General features: G+C 37.8%; 1 protein-coding gene across 1 annotated transcript in view; it reads right to left on the bottom strand.

Moving 5' to 3' along the window:
* ADIPOR2 (adiponectin receptor 2) overlaps positions 1 to 22,092 on the bottom strand; it is a 37,363-nt gene extending 15,271 nt beyond the window's left edge. Inside the window, exons 1-2 of the mRNA XM_070946691.1 lie at positions 21,961 to 22,092; positions 8,401 to 8,633 (exon numbers count right to left, since the gene is read on the bottom strand). Of these exons, the coding sequence (XP_070802792.1) occupies positions 8,401 to 8,562 (162 nt within the window). The 5' untranslated portion in view covers positions 8,563 to 8,633; positions 21,961 to 22,092. The remainder of the gene's footprint in view (positions 1 to 8,400; positions 8,634 to 21,960) is intronic.
* Positions 22,093 to 22,824: the final 732 nt, after the last annotated feature.

The raw sequence follows: 22,824 nt of genomic DNA, 5'->3' as shown, positions 1-22,824 counted from the left end.
AAGAGAAGCTTAACTGAAATGTTTCAAGAGAGCAACCACATCATTTTTGCAGCAACCTGATTCTTAGAAGGAAGCTGCTTGGCTAACCAATCACAAGGATATTTTGTGTGACAGCTCTGTAGGCGTTTTTTTTGCTCTGAGGGCTAGGCAACCAGATTGCAAAAGGGGCACGTTACCCAACGGAAGCATGCCATCTGGATGCAGTTAATTATTATTCTAAACTGACACACAACAGAGCAAGACTTTTTGTCTTCTGAATTAAGGCTGCAATGATCTCTGTTATCGATCGTGAATTGCCAGGGTTCTAGATTTGGCAAACTTAAAATTTCAGCAAACATGTTAGGAGGTTTATTTATTTATTAGTCCAATTTATATGCCACGCTTCTCCGTAGACTCAGGGCGGCTTGCAATGCATTATAGCAATAGCCTGCATACTTTTTTGTATATACCTGCTTATTAGGGCTTTCGCCCGCCCCCGCCCCCCCCGCAAGCGGTGTTGTTCTATACAAAGTTGGCTTATTGCCCCCACAATCCGGGTCCTCAATTTACCTACCTCGAAAGGATGGAAGGCTGAGTCAACCTTGAATCTTGGAACAAGATAAGCAAATTATCTTGGAATAATTGGAATCTTGGAACAAGATAAGCAAATTATCTTGTCAGTTAACATAGAGTTTGCAGAAATGAAGTGTGAGGAAAACAGCATTCTGTAGAATAGATGCTTCCCTTGTCCTGAAAACAGGACAGGACAACAGGAGAGAAGAGAAATGAGACTGAAACAATTAACCAAGAACAAAAACAGTAATAAAGATATAATAGTCCAGAAAAACTTTGAAGATGAAAGGCTGCCTTGAGTTATCTGTGCAGGTGCAGCAGAATACAGTAGAAGTCAAAGTCAGGAGTGAAAAATACACACAAAGAGGATGGATGATAAACTTATCACTGTGCGGTGGTGCACAGTGGTTAGAGTGCAGTATTGCAGGCTACTTCTGCTGACTGCCGGCTGACTGCAATTCGGTAGTTCAAATCTCTCGAGGCTCAAGGTTGATTCAGCCTTCCATCCTTCCAAGGTGGGTAAAATGAGGACCCAGATTGGGGCAATGGGCTGACTTTGTAAACTGCTTAGAGAGGGCTGTAAAGCGGTATATAAGTCTAAGTGCTATTGCTATATGAAAACATTAAAGGGCGACAAGAGATTCCAAAAGAACTACATTGTCATTGTACATATTAATGTATACAAGGCTGGTCCCCTGTAACATAAATCAGCACTACTGACTTATATCCTGATATCCTCCATGTATGCTGGACCTATACTGGACCTCTCTTCCCATTATCTCAGTATCCTATCCTCTTGTGGATGGGGGCTGTAGCCCAATTCAAATGAAGGGCATCAGGTCAAGAAATGTTATAAATCAAACTGAAGTCATAAGGTTCATCATCATGCAAAAAAAAAAAAAAGTTTGTCTACAGGGTGCTAAGTAATAAATCTGGTAATCAAAGTATTGTATGCAAAATGTCTCCCAGATGTAGTCTTGCATTCTTTAAATGTAATAGACTGCATTTTATTAAAAGATTTTATATTATTTGTATTTGGTCTATCATGCCAACACAGCTAATCTCCTGAAATTTGTTTCTACAGTATTTTTTTTTTTTAAAAATGGGTAGAATTACTAGATTCTGATTTTCCATTATCCCTTGCTATCTAAAAATAATCCAGAGTTGCTTTTGGTGAGATAGACAGCTATGTGATAAATAAATAAATAAATAGTTTTATATCATTTAGGCAGAAAATATGAATTGGTCCTCTATCTTAAAAAGAGTTTCAGTATAATGACTTCTTTCCCCTAGTCCGTGTGTCAGACAAATAACCAACCTTTGCATATCTGTTCAACAGCAACACAAGCAATGGCTGCATAGTCAATTTATTTGGAGAACGACCAGGCAGAACAAAGAACTGCAGCTGCCATAGTGTCCCTCAAAACATCTTTCCCCACCTCTTTAGACCATATGTTAGTTCCCAAAGCAGCTGTGCCTTAGTGTCATGAGCTCCCTGGCATAAATTGGCTTTATGAAGCACAGGGGGGACAGGACCATACCTTCATTAGCTGTTGAAAAACTTCTGCTTTTCTTCCAGAAGTCTTGCTACACAATCTGCTTGCTACAATGCTTTTTTTTTTTCTTTTAGAGACGACAAGTGGAATTTTTTTCCTTGCCTTTTTGATGTGTCATCAAATGAAGATTTAAACAACTTAACGATAATACACAGAGAACAGATTCTGCAAAGCAGCACCAAAGCAATCTCAAGCACATTATAGTCAAGGTGGTGTTTCATCATCATTTAACGACACCACAATCCCTTGTGGGGTGGAATCTGGGCAACTGAATGGAGCTAGCAGAGCATTTAATGGCCGGATGCCCTTCCTGTCGCCAATGCGGAGCTTTGTTCAGCAGATATATTCTCATTGTGCCGAGAGAGAGAAATATCTGCCTCTACCTAGGATAGAACTCGCAGCCTCCTGATTGTGAGGCGAGAGCTCCACTTCTAGGCCACGGCACCACTCTCAAAGTGGTGTTAGTCAAAGTGGTGTTTGACCAAACTATATTATGTGCTAAGATTTCTCAATAAATTTCAGATGTCTGAAACTGAACTCAGTAAACTTTGTATAAGAACAAAAATATATCTGTCTGCTTGCTGAGCTGAGCTGTCTATATCTTAGCATAGAGATCTCCAATTTGGGGGGATACTGGCATATTTGAAATAGGGAATACGTTACAGTTAATTGTACAAATCAGCTGCAACTGAGCATAATTACAGATATAAAACATTTGGGATATTCAAAATATGTCAATCTGGGAATCCAATGTTCTGAAGAATTCTGAAATTTCCTTCTGGACTTCCCAAAAAAGAATCAAGAAGGGAAGGGTATCTAGTAGGCATCATGAGATCTTGTACAAACCTACTTCTGCTATGGATATTATGTTGGGATCCCATATAAGACAAGAGGAAAAATAATGGGGGATACATAAAAGGTCCTGAGGCTCATCCTTGCTATAATGTGTACTGTACAAGTTTCCACGAAAATTAAGACATTTATAAGGATTGTATGAAATGGTGTGTTTTATTTGACAACAGAATACCCCTCACTGAGAGAATGAATTCTCCTCTTCAGCATTCCTCAACTGTAGACAATGGAAGAGGAAAACTATCTTAGTTTATCATGACCATAATTAAAAGAGATCCAGTAGCACCTTTTCGGTCTAACAAATTTTGTTAAGAGAGATAAGCTTTTGTGAGCTGCAGCTCCTCCTAATAATTCCCAAAGTGGTTTTACAGAGTTAGGAATTTTCCACTATACATTTGTGAGATGCACAAAGAAACAGAAAGAAAACCTTGTTATCAGGGCTGGGTTCTAAATTTTTTTACTACCGGTTCTGTGGGCGTGGCTTATTTTGTGGGTGTGGCTTGGAGGTCATGTGACTAGGTGGGCGTGGCTAGCTGGACAGTCATTTCTGGAAAAGTCCTCGCACTTACGACCAGTCCTCGCACTTACGACCCGACTCATTTGTTTGCTTTTAACACTGATCAGCTGTAGGACGGTCCTTTGAAGCCCCACGGCAAGAGTTTAAACAATTTTTTTCCCTCTAGTCATCAGCTGGGACTCAGGAGGCAGCAATAGATTGGGGGTGGGACCAAATAAAAGGTAAGAATAACATGGGTGGCGGGGTGGGGGGGGGAGAACCGGTTTGGTGACGTCATATCATCACTGCTACCGGCTTGGCCGAACCGGACCGAACCGGGAGGAACCCACCACTGCTTGTTATGTTTGAGGGTCTTGTCCTGAATGTTTACAACTCCTTTGAAGAAAAAAAAAAACCTTAGAAATCAAATCACAATATGATGGGAAAGAAATGATATGTAAAATTTAAAGGCACAGTGAAGGAAAGTAACTATAAATATGTTCAGAATATTGAGCAGAAATGAAAAGTAGGTAAACACTGGTTGTCGAAACGTTAACACAAAATTTTATAGTTGCCTTTTCCTCACAAGAACTAAGAACAGTTTCTGTACTTTTAAGGGAAAAAAATTAAATATTCTATGCTTTTTAATATTTTAGCTGAATTTTTCTTTTTCTTCTTTCTCATTTTTACTCTGATGTAACTAAAAAGCATTTTTAAAAAACTTTCAAAGCAGGCTTAGTGACAGATCCTTTCCAAAAGGTCAAACAGCTGAATTCAGAAGTCACCAAGGCCTGGGTTGTCTAACAAATGTTCCAGCTGGGCTTTTGCCATGAGGAAGAGTCAAGTGCCATGCTTCGTTATACTTCATGCTGTACCGAAGGCCTCAGCGCAACGGATCCAAAATTTCACAGTTACGCTTCTAGGCCACACACTAAAAATGCACAGAACGCCACAGATGCAGGCCTTTTAGACAAAACCCACCATCCATCAAGAGCAAAAAGCTAGGGGTGGCTGGAAAAAAATAAGAAAACGGCCTTTTGTTCCTTTTTGCCACTAGGGGTGGGGGGCGGGGTGGGGGAAAGGAGAGAGTCAAGTGCAGGTTTTCAGAGCTGTACATAAAAAGCCCATTCATCAGGTGATAAAAGTCACATGCATTTGATTGTGCCAGTTTAACAAAAACCACAGTAAGAGGCATTTGTTTAGGCGATATCAGTAACTGAAGAAACAGCAGGGGAAACAAAGACACTCCAAGCATTCAAGAGCAAAGGGCAGAGAGAGATAAAGGAAGTAAGGAAGAACAGACAGCTCCAACACAGAGAAGAAAGCGGCAAATTAATGGGGGGGAAACTTGAATATTTATTCATTTATTTTTTAAAAAACTGCCTATAGCCCCACCCAATCCATATGGTTCTGGGCAGCAAACAATGTAATTTCAAATGTGCCACAAAATATTCTCCCTACAAATGCAAACTAAAAAAAAAAAAAAGCATAAATCTGCACACAAAGGAATCCAGGACCAAACATACTGTTTTCCAAAGCAATAGACAGTAATTTAGCTGTGTTACTATTTTTTTATGGTAAGATCTTTCACCTCCACTGGGATACAAAAACTAATATCTTCAATACATTATCCACTAGTAGTTTTCATGATTGGCAACTTTAAAGATATGTGGACTTCGAATCGCAGAGTTCCCCAGCCAGCATGTGGAATTCACAGTCGGAAAACACTGTTATACAGAACTCTGCTCTTCCTACTTCCTGAATACTTATCACCTAGTAAGTCTTACTGATTAAAAAAAAAAAATAAAGTACATAGAGTTTACTTCAAATGACGAAAGTTGTTTATCCAGTTAAAAAGGAAAATTAACATGTAAGTTACACCTGATGCAATTTCATGTTTTGAGATGCCATTAGTGAATGGCATTTTCTTTCTTTTAGAAAAGCATTTGTTGGAGCATTTAAACATTAAAAGAATATCCAATAGATAGTCCAATAAAACAGCTTTATCATCATGTCTGAAAGAACAGATGAGGCAATGCATCAAGATCACTAATAGATTCATTATCACAGAAGGTTTTAGAAAATGGATCCGATGTCCTCTTTATGATCGTATATTTTCTATAAACACATTCAGTATTAGTTTCTTATATTTTTATTCATATGCTCCTGTTTCTAATCAAAGGTTTTAATATAGATGAGGACAGAGAAATATCTACACTATATTTTTTCCAAATAAACAGCCTATTTTTATGACAGGACTGAGTGGGACTAAATTCCACTTATAAACCTTAGTAACATTGCACTTTGGGAAGTAGCCATTTTGAGATGCATAATTTAACTAGCAGTAGACTTTAAGTCATAGAGTCTGTATGCAGATCTATGAACTTGAACTGTCTGAAGCCAGTCAGCCAGCAACATTTCCTTCTCTTTATGAGTACACAAAGCAGCTCCTTGTTTTTCTAAATGACTTTTAAAATAGGTAATCTACCATATCTTGAACACAAGAGAGGTTTGTGTCGCTAAAGCAAAACCAGGGACTTGGTCCTATGATTTCTTTCAATGATGTGGACAGAATTGGAATTTTCTCTCAACCATATCTTTGCTTTTAACCCAGGGGTCCCCAAACTCGGCAGCTTCAAGACTTGTGGACTTCAACTCCCAGAATTCTCCAGCCAGCCAAGCTGGCTGGAGAATTCTGGGAGTTGAAGTCCACAAGTCTTAAAGCTGCCGAGTTTGGGGACCTCTGCTTTAATCCAATGCTTTGCTACTCTCCAGCCAACTGGATTTCATCCTTTCCTGACTTATGAAGCCCCATCGGAAACCACATTGAAAACATACGCTTGCTTTCCGAGTTGAAAAGGAGAAGCTCCAGAGCAGCAATATATAGAATTTAGACAAGAGGGCATAATCTAACTTGGACTGCATGACTCACCGTAGTTTCTGAATCTGAGGCAACTTTTCCATTCGCTTCCTGTCTCCCTCCCATGTGCACCCACTAGCTCTCTTCGGCAAAATCAAAATGGGTGTTCCTTCTTTTATAAAAAAAAAATCCTGACCTGATTTGATTTTCTTGTTTAGAAATCAAATACTATAATCTGCCCTTTCCATTTTGCAACCATGCACACATTCAGATGATAAGCACACACTCAACAAAATGAATGGACTGTGCTGCTGACAGCAGGAAAATAAGTGTGAATTTTTAATTCAATAGAATATCTTGCTTACCGTTTTTCCTGTAGGGCTTCGTATCTTTTTGGGTTTAAAGAACCTTTTCGAAGTTATTTAAAGTTTCAAATGTAAGAGCAATTTGCAGAAACCCTTGAGATGAGTCAGTATAACTTACTGAGGGCATTTAATGCTTGTTGCACAGCGGGATGAAAGCAAAGTCATGCTCTTAAAAGTTATACCTATGCATGACATGGGCTCAACCTCTCTACAGGTTATGTTCAGGTGCATGTTCTCTCCCTCTTCCAGAGACCCATCCTCAGAACTGCTGCATTCTTTAGCCTCAATATCTTCTTCATCACATTGCCAACAAGAATATCCATAGAAGCTACAGCTAAAAGAAGTATGTGAATACTGAACAAACAGTGATAAGAAGACAATCAATGCTATTTGTCAAATAATGCCGTGTTTAGGACAGTTGTACAATCCCACCATATTTCAGATACATTTGTGCAACAGAAAGGCAGAGAAGAGGAGATGTTTAAAGAAAAAGTCTTTTAGGTAACGGTAAAGGTTCCCCTCGCACATGTGTGCTAGTCGTTCCTGACTCTAGGGGAGGTGTTCATCTTTGTTTCAAAGCCGAAAAGCCAGCACTGTCTGAAGACGTCTCCGTGGTCATGTGGCCGGCATGACTAAACAACAAAGACGCATGGAACGCTGTTACCTTCCCACCAAAGGTGGTCCCTAATTTTCTACTTGCATCTTTTACGTGTTTTCGAACTGCTAGGTTGGCAGAAGCTGGGACAAGTAACGGGAGCTCATCCTATTACGCGGCACTAGGGATTCGAACCACTGAACTGCCAACCTTTTTGATCGACAAGCTCAGCGTTTTAGCCATTGAGCCACTGTGTCCCTATGAAAGAGTCTTTTAAACTCTTTTTAAAGACTCTTTTTTTTAAAGAGACTGTTTTTTTTTAAAGAGGATAAATAACAGGAAACAGGATTGCCTTTAGTTAGAAAACATTTGTATGAACACATTGAAACTCTAGCTTGGCAAATACAATTTTCTTTCTCCCATTTTCAATGAACTTCTAAGGAAGGACTTGAACATGGGTCTTCTCATTGCCTGTCCAAAACTCCATTGTCTCTCAATTTAATAAGAGATTAGCTCTCGGTTAAACAGATTTAGTCTCAAACAAATGTATTTTAAAACTTGATCAGTATCAATACTCTAGATGCTTTGTTTCTATGTCAATTAGGTGCAATACCTTGTATTAAGGACTATAAAATAAGTTCATTAGGATAGTTATTGACTGATTAGTTGTTTTATTTCAATGCTACAGAAAGGTGAGTGCAGGTACAGCTTAGGTGTATAGGTGGAGATGCAATTCAGTAGTCTTGGAGCTAACATTTATCCTGAATTTTCAAACAGCTTATAGAAAAGACGTTTATAGCCAGTGTTTATACCCATACACGGATATGTCATTTCCCTAAGACTTTACTTCTTATTGTCTGCCCTGGGAAACATATCAACAAAAATAAAATTGATTACATAGGATTGGCCTTCAAAACAGCTAAAAAACTTCAGCCAATATGACCATTGCCTGTAGCTCCAGAATCAAGTCTATTAAAACAGGACCGTAATTGTTCCTAAGGTACTCTAGAAAACCACCTTTCGGATTAATTTATACAATTGTAATCATTAATTCAAGTAAACACATAATTCAAGGAAGTCTGTCTTTGTGTCCAAATTTCAGTACAACAATTATTCACTGTTACCTTTTCAGACGATGCTGATGGTTCTACTAAGAGGGGCTCCTGCTCACTGGACTTGTCGCTATGATCATATCCTTGCCCAGCAGAATTGGGCATGTGTCCCTTCCTGAGCCGTATAACTGGCTCCAGAGTGCTTGCATTCCCAAGATCTGTTGATTCGTTCATGAGATCAAGACTCTTCCTGAAAAGAAGTTCTTATTTTCTCCAGCAAAGAGGTGTTGACGAATTGGCTAGTTCTGAAAAACAAAGTTGATAGTGATAAACATGTCACCCCAAAGTTATATAAACCTATCTAGCATCTTTTTTTTTTTACAGGTACCAAAAGCCATAGCCATCAAGAGTACACATTTGGATGGAAAGAAGTCTCTTTTTGGGAATCTTTATTGCATTAACAAAGCATCAACAAACATCCAGCGGACCACTAAACAAAAAAGTTTGAATCTACTGTCTTTCTTTGCTGCCACTGAACGAAGTGATTAATACATATAAAGTGAAGCAGATTTAATTACAAACAAAATGTTTGTATTAAAGTAGGAACTGCTGTCAACCAGATAATAATGGATGTCTATGAAAGCAGGAATCCATTGAAACAAGTCAAACAGGGAGCCTCCAGCGGCGTGAATGGAATTAAAAATAAAACTAATGAAGTGAGTTGGGATGAAATTGAAGTGATAGAAGGCTAAAAGTCACTAATTTTAGAGACCTGCATGGGAATGACTGCGATATGCTGGAGAATGGAACTGAAATGAATGCTGGGTTATTGTCCAAGAAAAGGAAACCATAAATGCTCTAATAAGCATGTTGAAAGATGTTAAGGATAGACCCAGTTAACATAGGAGAAGAAATGTTAACATAGGAATGTGCTTTCCTTGTGGAGCATCTGTGCAACTTGTATGTAAAGTGAGTCTCTGTCCTCAATTATTGGAAGAATAATGTTATTATATTCTTTCCCTATAAAATAGGGAAATGTAGCAAGAATAAATTTTTAAAAACCCTGTAGATGGGTTAATCTGTTAAATTTAAATTTAAGCCTTTAACACATTTTTATAAAAAAAAAATGAATGATAATATAAGGGAAGTTGGGCTGGATTTTATAACCTTTTTTGCCATAGTTGTAAAATGAATCACTATAGTTATTAAGTGAATCATGTAATTTTTAAGCAAATCCAGCTCTCCCCCTTGATTTTGCTTGTCGGAAAGCAGACAGGAAGGTCGAAAATAGTGATTATATATCTCTGGAATGCTGCAATTGTCAGTACACATATATACATGCCAGTTGCCAAGTGTCAAAATTTTGATCATGTCACTGGGGGGATGCTGCAGTGGTCGCAATGGTGAGGACCAATCGTAAGTGTCCTTGAATGGTTACTAAATCAATGGTTATAAGTGGAGGACTGTCTACACATTTTAGAAAAGCTCTCTATGTAGTATATAAGGGAGTCATTCCTGCTTTAAGATAGTTGGCATAATTTTGATTGACAGGTAGAGGAGCTGACAGTGAGCAGAAGTTGGGAAGTGCAACATAGCAAGGACTAGACAGATTTTTTGCTCTTTAGCATGTCACTGAAAGTGTTGAGAAAGTTTCTTGCACATTTGTTGATTTAAAGAAAGTTTTTGATACTGTATGTTAGAATTATTAAGTGTTAAGTGAGAATGTGGAGATTATGTTTAGTTGCTGAATAAGGTAAGTAAGCATATTGTAAGTAGAGCACACATGGGAAGAAATGGAATATCTAATGACTCAGTAGGGAGAAAAACAAGGTGTGTAATGATCCCTTGGTTATTTTATGTATTTATGGATAAACATGCAAATAATACTTGTGGTCATGTTGGAAGTATGCTGTTTGGGGGTGTGAATATATATATCTACTTCATTTTATGTGCTGGTGATGTTGTGTTGTTGACTAAGAATTCAAATTATTCAAAACAACTGTTAAATCTACTATATCAGTGGTCTCCAACCTTTTTGGCACCAAGGACCAAGTGCCAAAATACCATACTTAAGATACCATAAACATTAATGTTAAAATTCTTGCACATTATCCCAAACACCCTTCACTCCTGCATTGTATATAAAGGTGACAAACAAGCGTTCTGTAGAAATTAAACAGTTTTTTCAGCTAAACTGCAATGATACATTATTGAGAAATTAGCTGTTACAATGATAATCATTTTTATGAGCTCACATTTCCTTTATTATCATAAAAAGGCACATATGAGGTTTTGCTATTTTTAATCAAATGCTTCAAAGTTGAACTAAATGGCTAACCTCCTAATTACTTATAACAATATCTTCAAACTTTAAATCTACTTTGGACCCCATGACTTACCATGAAATCTGGGGCACAGTCATACGCAAGCTTTTTGATGGGGTAAAGCCCCTTTGGTAAACGTCACTTAAAATTGTCCTATTATTCAACAACTCTCGATTTGCATATGATATAGACAGGGTCACTTAAGTGATAACACTGATTTTATCACAGAATTGCAAAAGGACCAAAAATGTCCTTGGCCTACTGCATTTGAGTCAATTCCTATGAGGGCCAGACAATTTTATTTGAATTTGTACAGGACTATTTCAGGATTAGCCCTGCTGCATAGTTCCAGAATTTTTTTACTTAGATTCCCCGCAATAAAATAAATATTGTACAAACAAAGACAAGTGAGAATGAATATATGGATAATTTTGATTTTTAAAAAAGAGAGAACATTTTGTGCTTTAAAAAAATGGGTGGAAGCCAGCCAAATTCAGTTCTAAGCGCAGCTGATACTTTTTGTAACTACTTTTTCTTAACTTTCTTTCAATAACTCCAAGAACAGGGAATATAATTCTGCAACAACTGATTAGACATTTATCTCCTGCAGTTGAATGAGAGGAGCAATTGTTTTTATAACTCCTAAATAGGATGACCATATTCTGATCTCTCCTCTAAACAGCAGAAAAGAAGAGACAGGATAGAGGATATTCATAAAACCTTAAGGCTAAAATCCAATTGTGTCTGAATACCCCAATAATGGTATATACTACAAATGCTGAATCATCTTATGAAAGATAACCAGAAGGAACAACAACAATACAAATACCAGATTTTTGTAACCCAATTAAAGTTAAATACAAAGTTTAAAACATGCTCAGATGGATTGCTATTCCCTGACGAATCAAATGAATCAAAAAGTAAGAATACAGGAAGGGATGGAGCATTGAACCCTGCAGAACCTCACATAAGAGGGCCCTGGAGGACAATTTCTGTCCCCTTTGCCAACACCAACTGGAACGGGTCATGAAAAAAAGACAAGTATCGCCATAAAATAATGGTTTCAATTGCCAGCACAGCCCTAATTCCCAGCTCCCACAGCCAATCCAAAAGGATTCTGTGATCAATACTACTGAAGGATGCTGAAAGAAAAAGAAGCATAAATACGGGTGTCTATGTTCCGCACAGATCATCAACATGTGCCACCAAGATTCAGTCTCAGTACTGAATCCTAGCCTGAAACTCAACTGAAAGATCTAAATAATTGCTTTGTATTGTACTACCAAAATGGACCCAGAAATCAGACAACTGCAGCATCCTATACTGTACACTCTAAAAACAGAAACAAACTCTTTAGGGAAATCCTGCTTGTCAGGAAATTATTCACAATTCAAACCCTAAGTCAGAAATAAAGCTCCCTCCTGAAACCTCCACATCTCAACCATATTGAGATGAATGCTTTCTATAGCCGGTTTATGGGCAGAACAACACACATTCTATCTGCCAGGGATCACTTTCAGTGTCACAAATCAATAAGAAAGAATATGCCTTTTGTTCTATCAAAAGGAAAGAAGAAAATTCAGTGTTTTGTTAACCAGAACATCAGCAACAGCAAAGTCTCTGGCAAGAAGAATCAATGTTCTTTCTTACTGCTTTTTTCATACTTGAAAGTTGTATTAAACCACAGCAGCCCAGCTTTCTAACAGCAGGTTGCTCAGGCAGACAATGAAATATTTCAGTGCAATACAAGCAAAGTCAGGCAGCAATTATATTCCGTAGTTGTCGCCTGCACAGAAAATTCATGTATAACATGGATGACAGGTAAATAGTAAATGAAGTGGCCACATGGACAAGTAATGGAAGGACAAGTGTTTTTGCTGTCTTAAGGGATCAGATGGGGAATTCTACGTCAGGAAAAGGATAGATGGAGCACTGTATATGCAGCCAAAATGCTTGGCTTAAGTTGTATCTTTTTGCAGCAACAACAATGAACAACTCAATTTTGAACGATGCGGTTCTTATACCTCATACTTATGGTTTTATGAAACAAAACGGGAGTCAAACTGAGAAACTGTTAAATTCTAGGCCTGTCTTAGGCATCAACTGAGTGACTTTGGGCCAGTCTTTCAGCCCAATTCAACCCACAAGGTGGTCAATGTGTGGAAAATAGGAAACAGTTGTATTGCCTACAGCAATGATCTTCTACTTTAGATCACTGCAATCCCTACTAAATCTTATCAAGAATCAACCTTTGTCTGGTAGAAGCTGAATACCATTTTAGAGGAAAAGTGAGACATACTTTTAATAACTTTATTAGTAGTATTGCTTCTCTTTATCTAAGAGATAAAGAGAAATATAGTTTTATCTAGTTTTAGATAGTGGAACATTTCTATCTGACACTATTACTTATAACTCTGCATAAACTGGGTTCTCGTGCAACATAAAATTGTTAATTTCTAATCATATATAATCTCCTTGACCTTGCATGACTGAAAAGCAGCTGGGGAATTTTGTTGATAGCTTTAATAAAGTAAAAGTGCTACATCCACCCGATACCAATAATGCTTTTTAACCGTCAGCAATGAACAAGCCATATTCCAATACTGATTGGAAGAGGTAACATTATTAGAAGTACACAAAATACAACCCTCTAATTCCAGACATAGATGATGCTTTTCAACCACAGAAATATACTTAAAAGTTTTTTAAAAATCATAAGTGTATAATGTTTAAAAAATAAAAAGATTATAAAAAGATTATATCATTTTAAATGAAACGGAGCCTAGAAACTAATTCTTCTCCGTTTCTCCAATTTGATATTAGAAATTCCATAAGTGTGTACTTCCCCTTTTAATAATTACAATGAGCTATAATATGGGAAGCAAGCTTCCTAGTTAGTATTAGTACAATGTTAAAAAACAAAACAATTTTGTTATACCTACGAGACCGTCTTTTGCCACAATAGCCTCCCACCGACCAGTTCGTTCTCACAGGCAGGGACTACTCAGGGTACCGTCAGTCAATTTATGCCGACTGGCAACTCCCAGGGGGAGGGCCTTCTCTGTGAGGGCTCCAACCCTTTGGAATGAACTGCCCCCGGAGATACGAAATATCCCTGATCTCCGTGCTTTCCGCCGTGCCCTCAAAACCCTGATGTTCCAACAAGTGGGGCTAAACATATGAACATGTGAATGTTTTTTAAATATTATCTAATTTTAGGTTCTATTTAATTGGGCCAAACTATGTTATAATAATAATTTTAATTAGCAATTTTATGATGTTTGTGTATCTATATTTTTCTTGACTGTACACCACCTTGAGTCCTATGGGAGAAAGGCGGTATAGAAATATAATAAATAAATAAATAAATAAATCTCAGATTTCTAACAGACATAACCAATTCAACAACTACTCTATTGTGTGTGGTCACTATTAATCAGCTACATGTAATGTGGATTCAGATGGAATGCTATTAACATTACTTACGGAGGCTTAGAGATATTGAATAAAATGCAGTATAAAATGTTAAGACAATAAATAAGGATTTTAAATTTAAAAATTCAATTAAAATATAATTTGAATACAATTGTAATCAATTAGAATATAATACATATTCTGATTAGTCATCAAATATATACCAAAACATTCATACATAAATTTTTATTGATGGCCAAGCTATCTTTACTTGCAAGATACTTTATCACAGTTATGAAAAAAATAAACATCACCATAAAAAGATGACTAAATAAAAATACTTCACCTGCCTGTCTTCCTACATACGTCACAAGGCAAGAATCTCATTTTAAGTTAAATTATTATGGAAGGAAATGGCAGTCTTCACTTCAGGTAAATGCAGTAATTTGCATACTGGAATAACTAAATGCCCATAGCATCAAAACAGGACTCTCTAAATCAAGCTTCCTAATCCATATCCCATAATTCTGCGCTTTCGTGACAGTACATCTGTGTAATTACTGAATTAAATAACTGTTATTAGCTTCATAGTAGTATTATTGCTGATAACATATGGTCTGAGCCAGTCACAAGTGCCACTTATTTTAAACTGTAAATTTAACTAAGCATGCAAAAGAAAACTTCCTGTAATTATGCAGATGTTTTTGTGGCCATATTGTTTGGTTCCCTCTGCCTCAAGGACTCAAATACAACCTGCTCAACAAGACTGCCTTCAGTGAGATCCACTGAATTTACAGTACCTGACAATTTTTATTAAATAAAAGCAATCCAGAAAAGAAACTCTACATGAAATGAATCAGGGCTGGTATTTTCATGATGTTACATCTACTGAAATGAGCTCCTAGACGTTTGAATACAAAGCAGCACTGAAAACTCTAGATGCTTTTGTGGGAGAATTCTGATGATTTTAAAAATGATATTAAAATAAAGGTAAGGGTTTACCCTGTCCAATCATTTCTGACTCTAGGGGGTGGTGCTTATCTCCATTTCTTAGCTGGGAAGCCAGCATTGTCCAAAGATATTTCCATGAGCATGTGGTCAGAATGACTGTATGCCAAGGCACACAGAAGGCTGTTACATTCCCGCCAAAGTGGTACCTATTTATCTACTCACATTTCCCATGCTTTTGAACTGCTAGGTGGGCAAGTAATGGGAGCTCACCCTGTCGTGCAGCACTCGAGTCTCGAACCTGGGCTGCTACCTTTTCAGCTGACAAGAAGCTCAGCATCTTTAAACACTGAGCCATTGTGCTCCTATTTTAAAATAGGAGTATGAACTCTAGAGTATGGTATGTTCATACTCTATTTTAAAATAGGGAAAGGAATAAGGTTAGGACTACAGACATCCTTTCATCCCTTCCCATTTTATTCCTAAACTATATGCAACAAGCTAGGTATTTAAAGTTACCGGTAATTTTTTTTGAGGACTACAGATTTGCACACAGGTCTCTCCGCCTGGCAGAACAACCATTATAACATGCTGGCTCAGTTTGTATAACAAGGTACATTGGGTATTACTGGATTATTACACAAATGAAGGCAAATGTACATGTACCAGGATAATGTTGCAGAATCCAATCTGGGTCGGTCATGAGTCTGAAAGCTTGGAAGACTCAACCTCTGGTCCCAGTGACTGATCCCGATTGGATTCTGAATTATTACATTTTCTTGGTTTGCACAATACACCCAGACAGACATAAATTAACCAAAAAGGCTGGAATTGCATAAAATGTTATGCCATAAAAAGTAAGACAAGGTTGAAATGAATCAAATTTAGTACTTGGTGCAAATACAAAGAACATGAGTTTTAATTGATCTCATTAAATATGTGACCCAACCAGTGCCTTAATTGTAAGGGATACCCTGCACCAACAACACCCTATATTATTAAGCTAAAACAGAAAAAGCACACATTTGCCTGGTGGGTGTGTAGTTTTCTCAATTTTAGAGGGCAGTGAGCATGTGGAAACTTGATAAAAGTGTTGTTGTGCCTTGGAAAATGCCTTGCAATGGATGGATGGATGGTAAACTAATGACGCTAAATGACAAGTAAATTGCCAAATAAAATTATATAAATAAGACATGGCATCCTCACTCCAAAACCCAAACCTATTCCTTCAACATATATCACTGGCCTGCTCCAAAATCAATTCTACAGTACTTCACAGATAAACAACTGATTCTCCTGTTTTGTGCAAATTAACCACACCTCTCCGAATACATACAAGGATTATGTTGGAAAACCCAATGGGAATAAATCTGCACAAATCTGATCTGCAGCCTTAATATAACAAACTGACTTGTTGCTTGCCCCAAGACCATGCAATGACAAAATCAAAATACATGGTACTAAGTTAAAATAAATTACAATGCAATGTTTCATTCAAACTTTAAGGTAGCCAAGTAAAATAAACCAGATGATATGGAGGTTTGGCATGTTCAAAGCAAGGAACTGAAGACATTGCATAAAATGAAGAAATAGCTGCATCTAGATTGGGGGAAAAACCAAAAGGACAAAGATATAAGAAAGGATGACTGAGTCATGTTTAATTAGTAGAACATTTCTTGACAATCACTCAATATCGAGTATTTAACAAATATCAATTTTCACCCAAATAACATGATGTCCCTTAATTTTTAAAGTGTAGTTATTTACACTGAAGTACAAATGCCCCCTTAAAAATGAAGACATGTGCACTATTGAGCAAATGTTCTTTAAACAACCATTCAGCAATCTAATTTGTAAAGCTTATGCAATCAAAAAGTCAACAAACTTTTTTGTGACCTTTGCTCTATAAGGCTTCAATATTGCTGCTGACAAAATGTTTTTTAATATTGCTCACTAGTGATATCTTTCCATGGCTATGTATACTCAAGATACTGCTAAGTAAGATCAGTAAGCAAAGGTTATATTTTATGCAGCAATTTGTGAATACAGGTTATTTCACTTACTATCTCTCAAACAAAAGACACAAAGAAATATATGCATAGTACACATTTCAACTGTATGATTGGATAATTGTATCAGCGGTAGATAAAACAGGCTTCATCCCCAAATTATACAACCACGGAGATTGAACTAGTTTAGGATTTGGTATTTTGCTATTTAAATATCAAGAGATGCCATTATGTTAAACATCTCCTCAACCTATTTGAGTTTCTTCTACTTATCTGACCACAATCAACGTATAACCTATGAGCATTCATGGCCAAGAGCAATCAGTAGCATAGAGAGAGAAGTATTGTGATTCTAAATCAGTGGTTCTCAACCTGTGGGTCAGGACCCCTTTGGGGGTCGAACGACCCTTTCACAGGGGTCGCCTAAGACCATCCAAAAACACATATTTTCAATGGTCAATGGAATAATTTTATGGTTGGGGGTCACCACATGAGGAACTGTATTAAAGGGTCGCGGCATTAGGAAGGTTGAGACCCACTGTTCTAAATTAAACACCCAATAATATGTGCATTAAAATTACTAGTAATTACTGGTCAGAAAATTGCCTTTTAAAACCAGGCCTAGTAGCCAAGAATTATGGTTAGTTTATTTCAGATACTTGTACTGAACAAACCAAAAAGTAATTAGTCAAGCTGAAGCCCTTCCTATGTAGTAGAAATAAGGTGGAGAACAACTAGATTTTGTATTTGTCAATAAGCAAGAAGCAATTTACCATCTGGAAAGATTATTTTAAGCAGAAGAGAAAATTTTATTCAACTTCTTAACTCCACAGGTAGCAAAGTGTTTATTCTATGGCTCATTTTGCAAGAAAAAATACATGGGTTTCAATGTGGCCACAGTTAAACTTAATAAACAGCCAAATGAAATTCCCCAACGTATCTCTAAACAACTGGATAACAAATAGTAAAAAAACAGTTGTCATAAATTTGAAATGAAAACAGTTTACTTTATTGCTTGGTACAGTATGTGTATTTTGGCCTAGTTTATTCATAATTAATCGTTTCTGATATGTCATTAATTCAATTAACATTTTAAATTTCACATGCTACAGGTGTCTTTATAATCAATTTTAACATCAGTCATAGAGCAGGTGGTCATCAACAATATTCTACCCAAATCAATTATGTAATGTTCCTATACAAAGTAGTCTAACAGGGAAGCTTTTTGAAGACGACACATACAGTATTTAACCTAAGATTTTCAGCTGTTGAGTACACAAAACATATGGAACAGAATATTAAACAAATGTGAAGAAAGATGGGATACAAGTGTTCCAATGAAGTATGTAAAGTGTACTAGTATACATCTTAATATGACAAGACTTAGAATAACTTTGTCACTTTGAATGCACACAAATTGGCAAACATTAAAATGAAATTTAATTGCATACATGTATACATATTACACAATATGTAAAGTATATCTCCGTTTACCTAGAAGCTGCCTACAGCATATTTTGAACTGATAACCATTGCTTATAAACCGGTCTGAAGTGTTTTAGCTCAAACATGGCAGATGGAAATTATTATAAATGCTTCTCTGTACAAACACAATTCCAAGGAGAAAAAGGGAATCAGGCTAGAATCCTCTTTAGACATTTCATTTTTTATCTGGGTAATTATTTGATTTTCTTTAACCATAGGAATATTCATTTATGTCCGTTCTTACCTACAATCATACACAGTGCAATGATGTAGATCATCTTAGTTAGAATTATGTTTTTCAAAACAAAATAATCAACTTGGGTTAATGACATAGGTAAGTACATGGCAAAATAGTATACTACCAGCAGCAAAAAATTCTTCCTCAGCTCTTTGAAGAAAGACAGGATATAATTTAATGAAATATAGCATAAGGCCTAGTTACTGCCTATGATTAAAAACTTCCAACACAGCACCTCAAAGCTAACACTGAATTGTTTTCCAGATCTTCTAATTTAAAAGCCATGGGCAGAGCCGAGTAACTCCAAACTGCACCCAAGCACTGTTGTTTACAAGCTTAGCATATTGAATATTTCTTATTTTTTTATATTGGAAATGTGGGTGGATATTTAAAAATACCCACTCCTATTAAGAGCTAGTTTAGGGTAGTGGCACCTGGCTAGCAACTGGGAGACCATGAATTCTAGTTCCACCTTAGGCATGAAGCCAGCCACTATCTCTCAGGTGTAGAAAGAAGAACTCAATGGTCAACCATTTCTGAAAAATGTTGCCAAGAAAACTGCAGTGACTTGTCCAGGCAGTCACCAGCAATCAAAGTTACACACAGTCCTATTATGTCCCTCTGTATCCTCTCTTCCTGTTTTGCCCTTTACCACTTTCCTTTTCGTTTCCCCCGTGATAGAAAAACAGAAGCTGGTGAAGTGAAAACATCTAAATCACTACTTCCAAGATTTCCATCCATTTCAGTCAAAATTAACTTGCATAGGATTATGCTGTGAAGGAAGAGTTATGGAACTGATAGATTTCCCAGTCCTGACTTACTTCCACCGAAACTGGTGCAACATTCAAAGGTGCTTTGATGTCTACCGTATTCGGTGATGTTGTTTGATAACAATGACCACCTTCCTTCTTATCAGTTCTTAGTGGTTTTTATGGAAATTAAACCTCACATAGTTCAGTGGGGCTTACTGCTCCAATCGTGCAAAATTAATTCTACTGAAGGATCAGCCGGGTTGAGAGTCATCATGTATGTTATGCCTCTAAAAAAAAGTAGTATTTTAAATTTGGGGGTAAATATATACAATTATGTACCATCAAGTCATTTTCAACCCCTATCAAACCCATAGATTTGCTCCATGATAAAGATACATAGCTAATATTTATAAGTGTTGCACATATTGATAAGACATGATGTTTTACAGTCCTAGGCAAATGATTAAACAAGTGCTGGTATCAAACCTGCTTCATAACTTAATTCCCTATTAAGCCAAGTAAAAACATTTAATTTTAATATTTACCGGTACTTGCACAAAATATTTCAGCTGATTATTCAAATCATCCATATTACTCCCTGTCTTTTGCCACTAAAGTTACCTGAAACATACCAAAGTATCTTGACAGCCCTTTGTACTGCAAATCCACGAACACTTTAATCCCCAAATGCTTACAAGTTTCAAATTACCCTAAGTGGGTTTCATGCAATGTTGCTCCTGTAAAGGTATTGAAGCCTGCCATTTCCCCGGGCAGGATTTCATCCAAGACTGTACAGTTCTTTACAAATATAACTAGTTGCTGTTCCTTTAAAGGCTGTCATACTACCCAAAACAGAAAGAATTGTAAAATATCTTATAACATCACCTGCAGTAATACGTATTAATTTTCTCCCTAATTACTTTTGCATAAGGACCATTTTCTATATTATTCATGTTGTTTTGTATTTTCTTATGGATTGCACCAGTAGAGGCTAAATCAATTTCATTGTATATATGTACAATGACAATAAAGGTGGTTGTTATTATTATCTTTATTCATTAAACATGAAACTCAAAAATGCATCACAAATACCACTGACTGGTACTAATGGTTGATATGGGTTGCTGCCAGCGTCCTAGGCATCAATAATCCTAGGTAATAATAATAATAATAATAATAATAATAATAATAATAATAATAATAATAATGCTTTTTCAGGAGGCAACTGGACTTTCTTGTTTTTTCTTTTGAAGACGCTTCTCATTCAAGAAGCTTCTTCAGCAAGAAAGTCCAGTTGCCTCCTGAAAAAGCAATAATAATAATAATAATAATATTGTCAGCGCCAATTGTTTTTCTAGGCAACCACTTAAAAATAATTGACGCTGACAAGATCACCATTGGTCAGCTGCAGACAACCACCTTGCTGGGATCTGCTTGCATAATTCGCCAATACCTCACGCAGCCCTAAACGCTTGAGAAGTGTTCAACTAGTGATTTGGGATACGAAATCCAGCATGGTTATCTCGTTTGCTGTGCATATTGTCATTTTTGTGTATAATAATAATAATAATTTGGGACAACCATGACCTAGATGACTGAGAATCTCTACAGACTATTTACATTTTGTGTTTCATATCCAATCCTGTAAACCTACCAAAAGACTATTATGGTCTTTATTCCTCTAAAAAAAATATATAAGGGGGTGGGGGGAATATAAGTAAGCTGTTGGTTCTCCGGTTTTTATTATTGCAACTTCCGAAGGACCGACCTGAGAAGGTAGGTAGACAAATCTGCCACCCCATAACCAACCTGACAGCCTCTTCGGGAAGGAAGGCAAGTTATCCTCGACCGCACTTGACACGAAATTAAACATAGTTTACTAATTTGAAAGGGAAACCTTCCGGGTTTTTTGTTCGCGTTTGCCTTTTTTTTTTTTTTTTTAAACTGCCCATTTCTCAAATAATCTCACCCCCCCCCCGTTCATGTTGGGAAAAACACGTCAGGGCTAACTAGGCAGGTGGCCGAAACCTTTGGCTATTAAGACTCCGAGGGTATCAAGAATCGAAAACGGCTTCCAGCTGGTTTAAAATGTGGGACGGCATAGATTTTTTTTTAAAATAAAAAATCGTCCTATTAATAGCTAAAATTAAAAATTAAATACTGTCTCTCCAGGTGCCCGAAAAGAGAAGGAAAATCCTTATCGCCGCAGCTGCCGAGACGGGCACGGACGGGAGAAGCTCCTCGCCAAGGTCAGCAGCCGCCCAGGAGAAGGAAGAGGCGCCGGTGGAGGAGAGCCCGGGCAGTCCACGGACGCCAATCCCCCTGGCCGACGGGCCTCCGACTGAGCCCCACGAAGGGACGGTTGGGACCCTTGGTGGTGACCCAGGCCTAATGACCGGAGCCCATCCACCCGCCCTCCAGGACCCAAACCCCGCGTCGCTCGTCTCCCGCGGCCGCCTTACCAGACGCCTTCTCGCTCCGGTGTCCCGATGCTGAGGGGGGTCGGAGGGAGGCAGGGAGGGAGGCCCCAACGGTGCCGCCGGCGCCTCCGGGAATCCCGCCCCCTCCGCCGTGGTGGCCGCCTCCACTCCGCCTCTCAGTTTTCCGTTTGCCCTTTGCCCTTATGGCATCATCATCGCAAGAGGCGCCGCCAGCCAATCAGAGGCCGCCTCGGCCGCGAAGGTCGCCCTCATCGGCTACGCTAGTCGACGTAAAGGAAAAAAAAAAAAGGGCGGCTTTCGCTGGGCGCAAGGCACTCTGGGCAATGTAGTTGGAATGGGAGGCACGTGATTAGGGAACGGAGCCGGAGCAAAAGCGCTCTAAGGAAATCGCTATGGGATTGGGGGGGAGGGGGGGGGGGCTGGTGAGGGTTTAAGTTCAGCTTCACTTAGTGAAGTTTGGAGTGTTTTAAAATAGAAGGGAAGAAATGGCAGGTACTCGGGTTGGGTGTCCTAGTCAAGTGATTAGCACTTGCTCCCTCCGGAGTAAATAAGTTTAAAGTACCAATAGAAGAGAATATATGTAGTTTAGAGTTAACCTGTGGAATCCTTACTTAGTGCTCTCCGAGCTTGGTTGTTTCCTTGCTTGGTTATGGTTATGGTTATGGTTATGGTATTTTTTTTTTTTTATTATTTATTTATATGCCGCCCTTCTCTGGAGACTCAGGGCGGCTTACAATGCGTTAAACAATAGCCTTCATACTTTTGTATATTTATACAAAGTCAGCTTATTGCCCCCACAAACTGGGTCCTCATTTAACCTACCTTAGAAAGGATGGAAGGCTGAGTCAACCTTGAGCCTGGTAAGATTCGAACCTGCAGAAATTG

This window comes from Pituophis catenifer, unplaced genomic scaffold (assembly GCF_029215685.1).
Source record: "Pituophis catenifer annectens isolate HBS135680 unplaced genomic scaffold, rPitCat1.0.hap2 SCAF_7, whole genome shotgun sequence".
In the NCBI taxonomy this organism is placed as follows: Eukaryota; Metazoa; Chordata; class Lepidosauria; order Squamata; family Colubridae; genus Pituophis; species Pituophis catenifer.
Note: the sequence above shows the minus strand (reverse complement) of the source record. Positions and strands in the feature narration are given on the sequence as shown.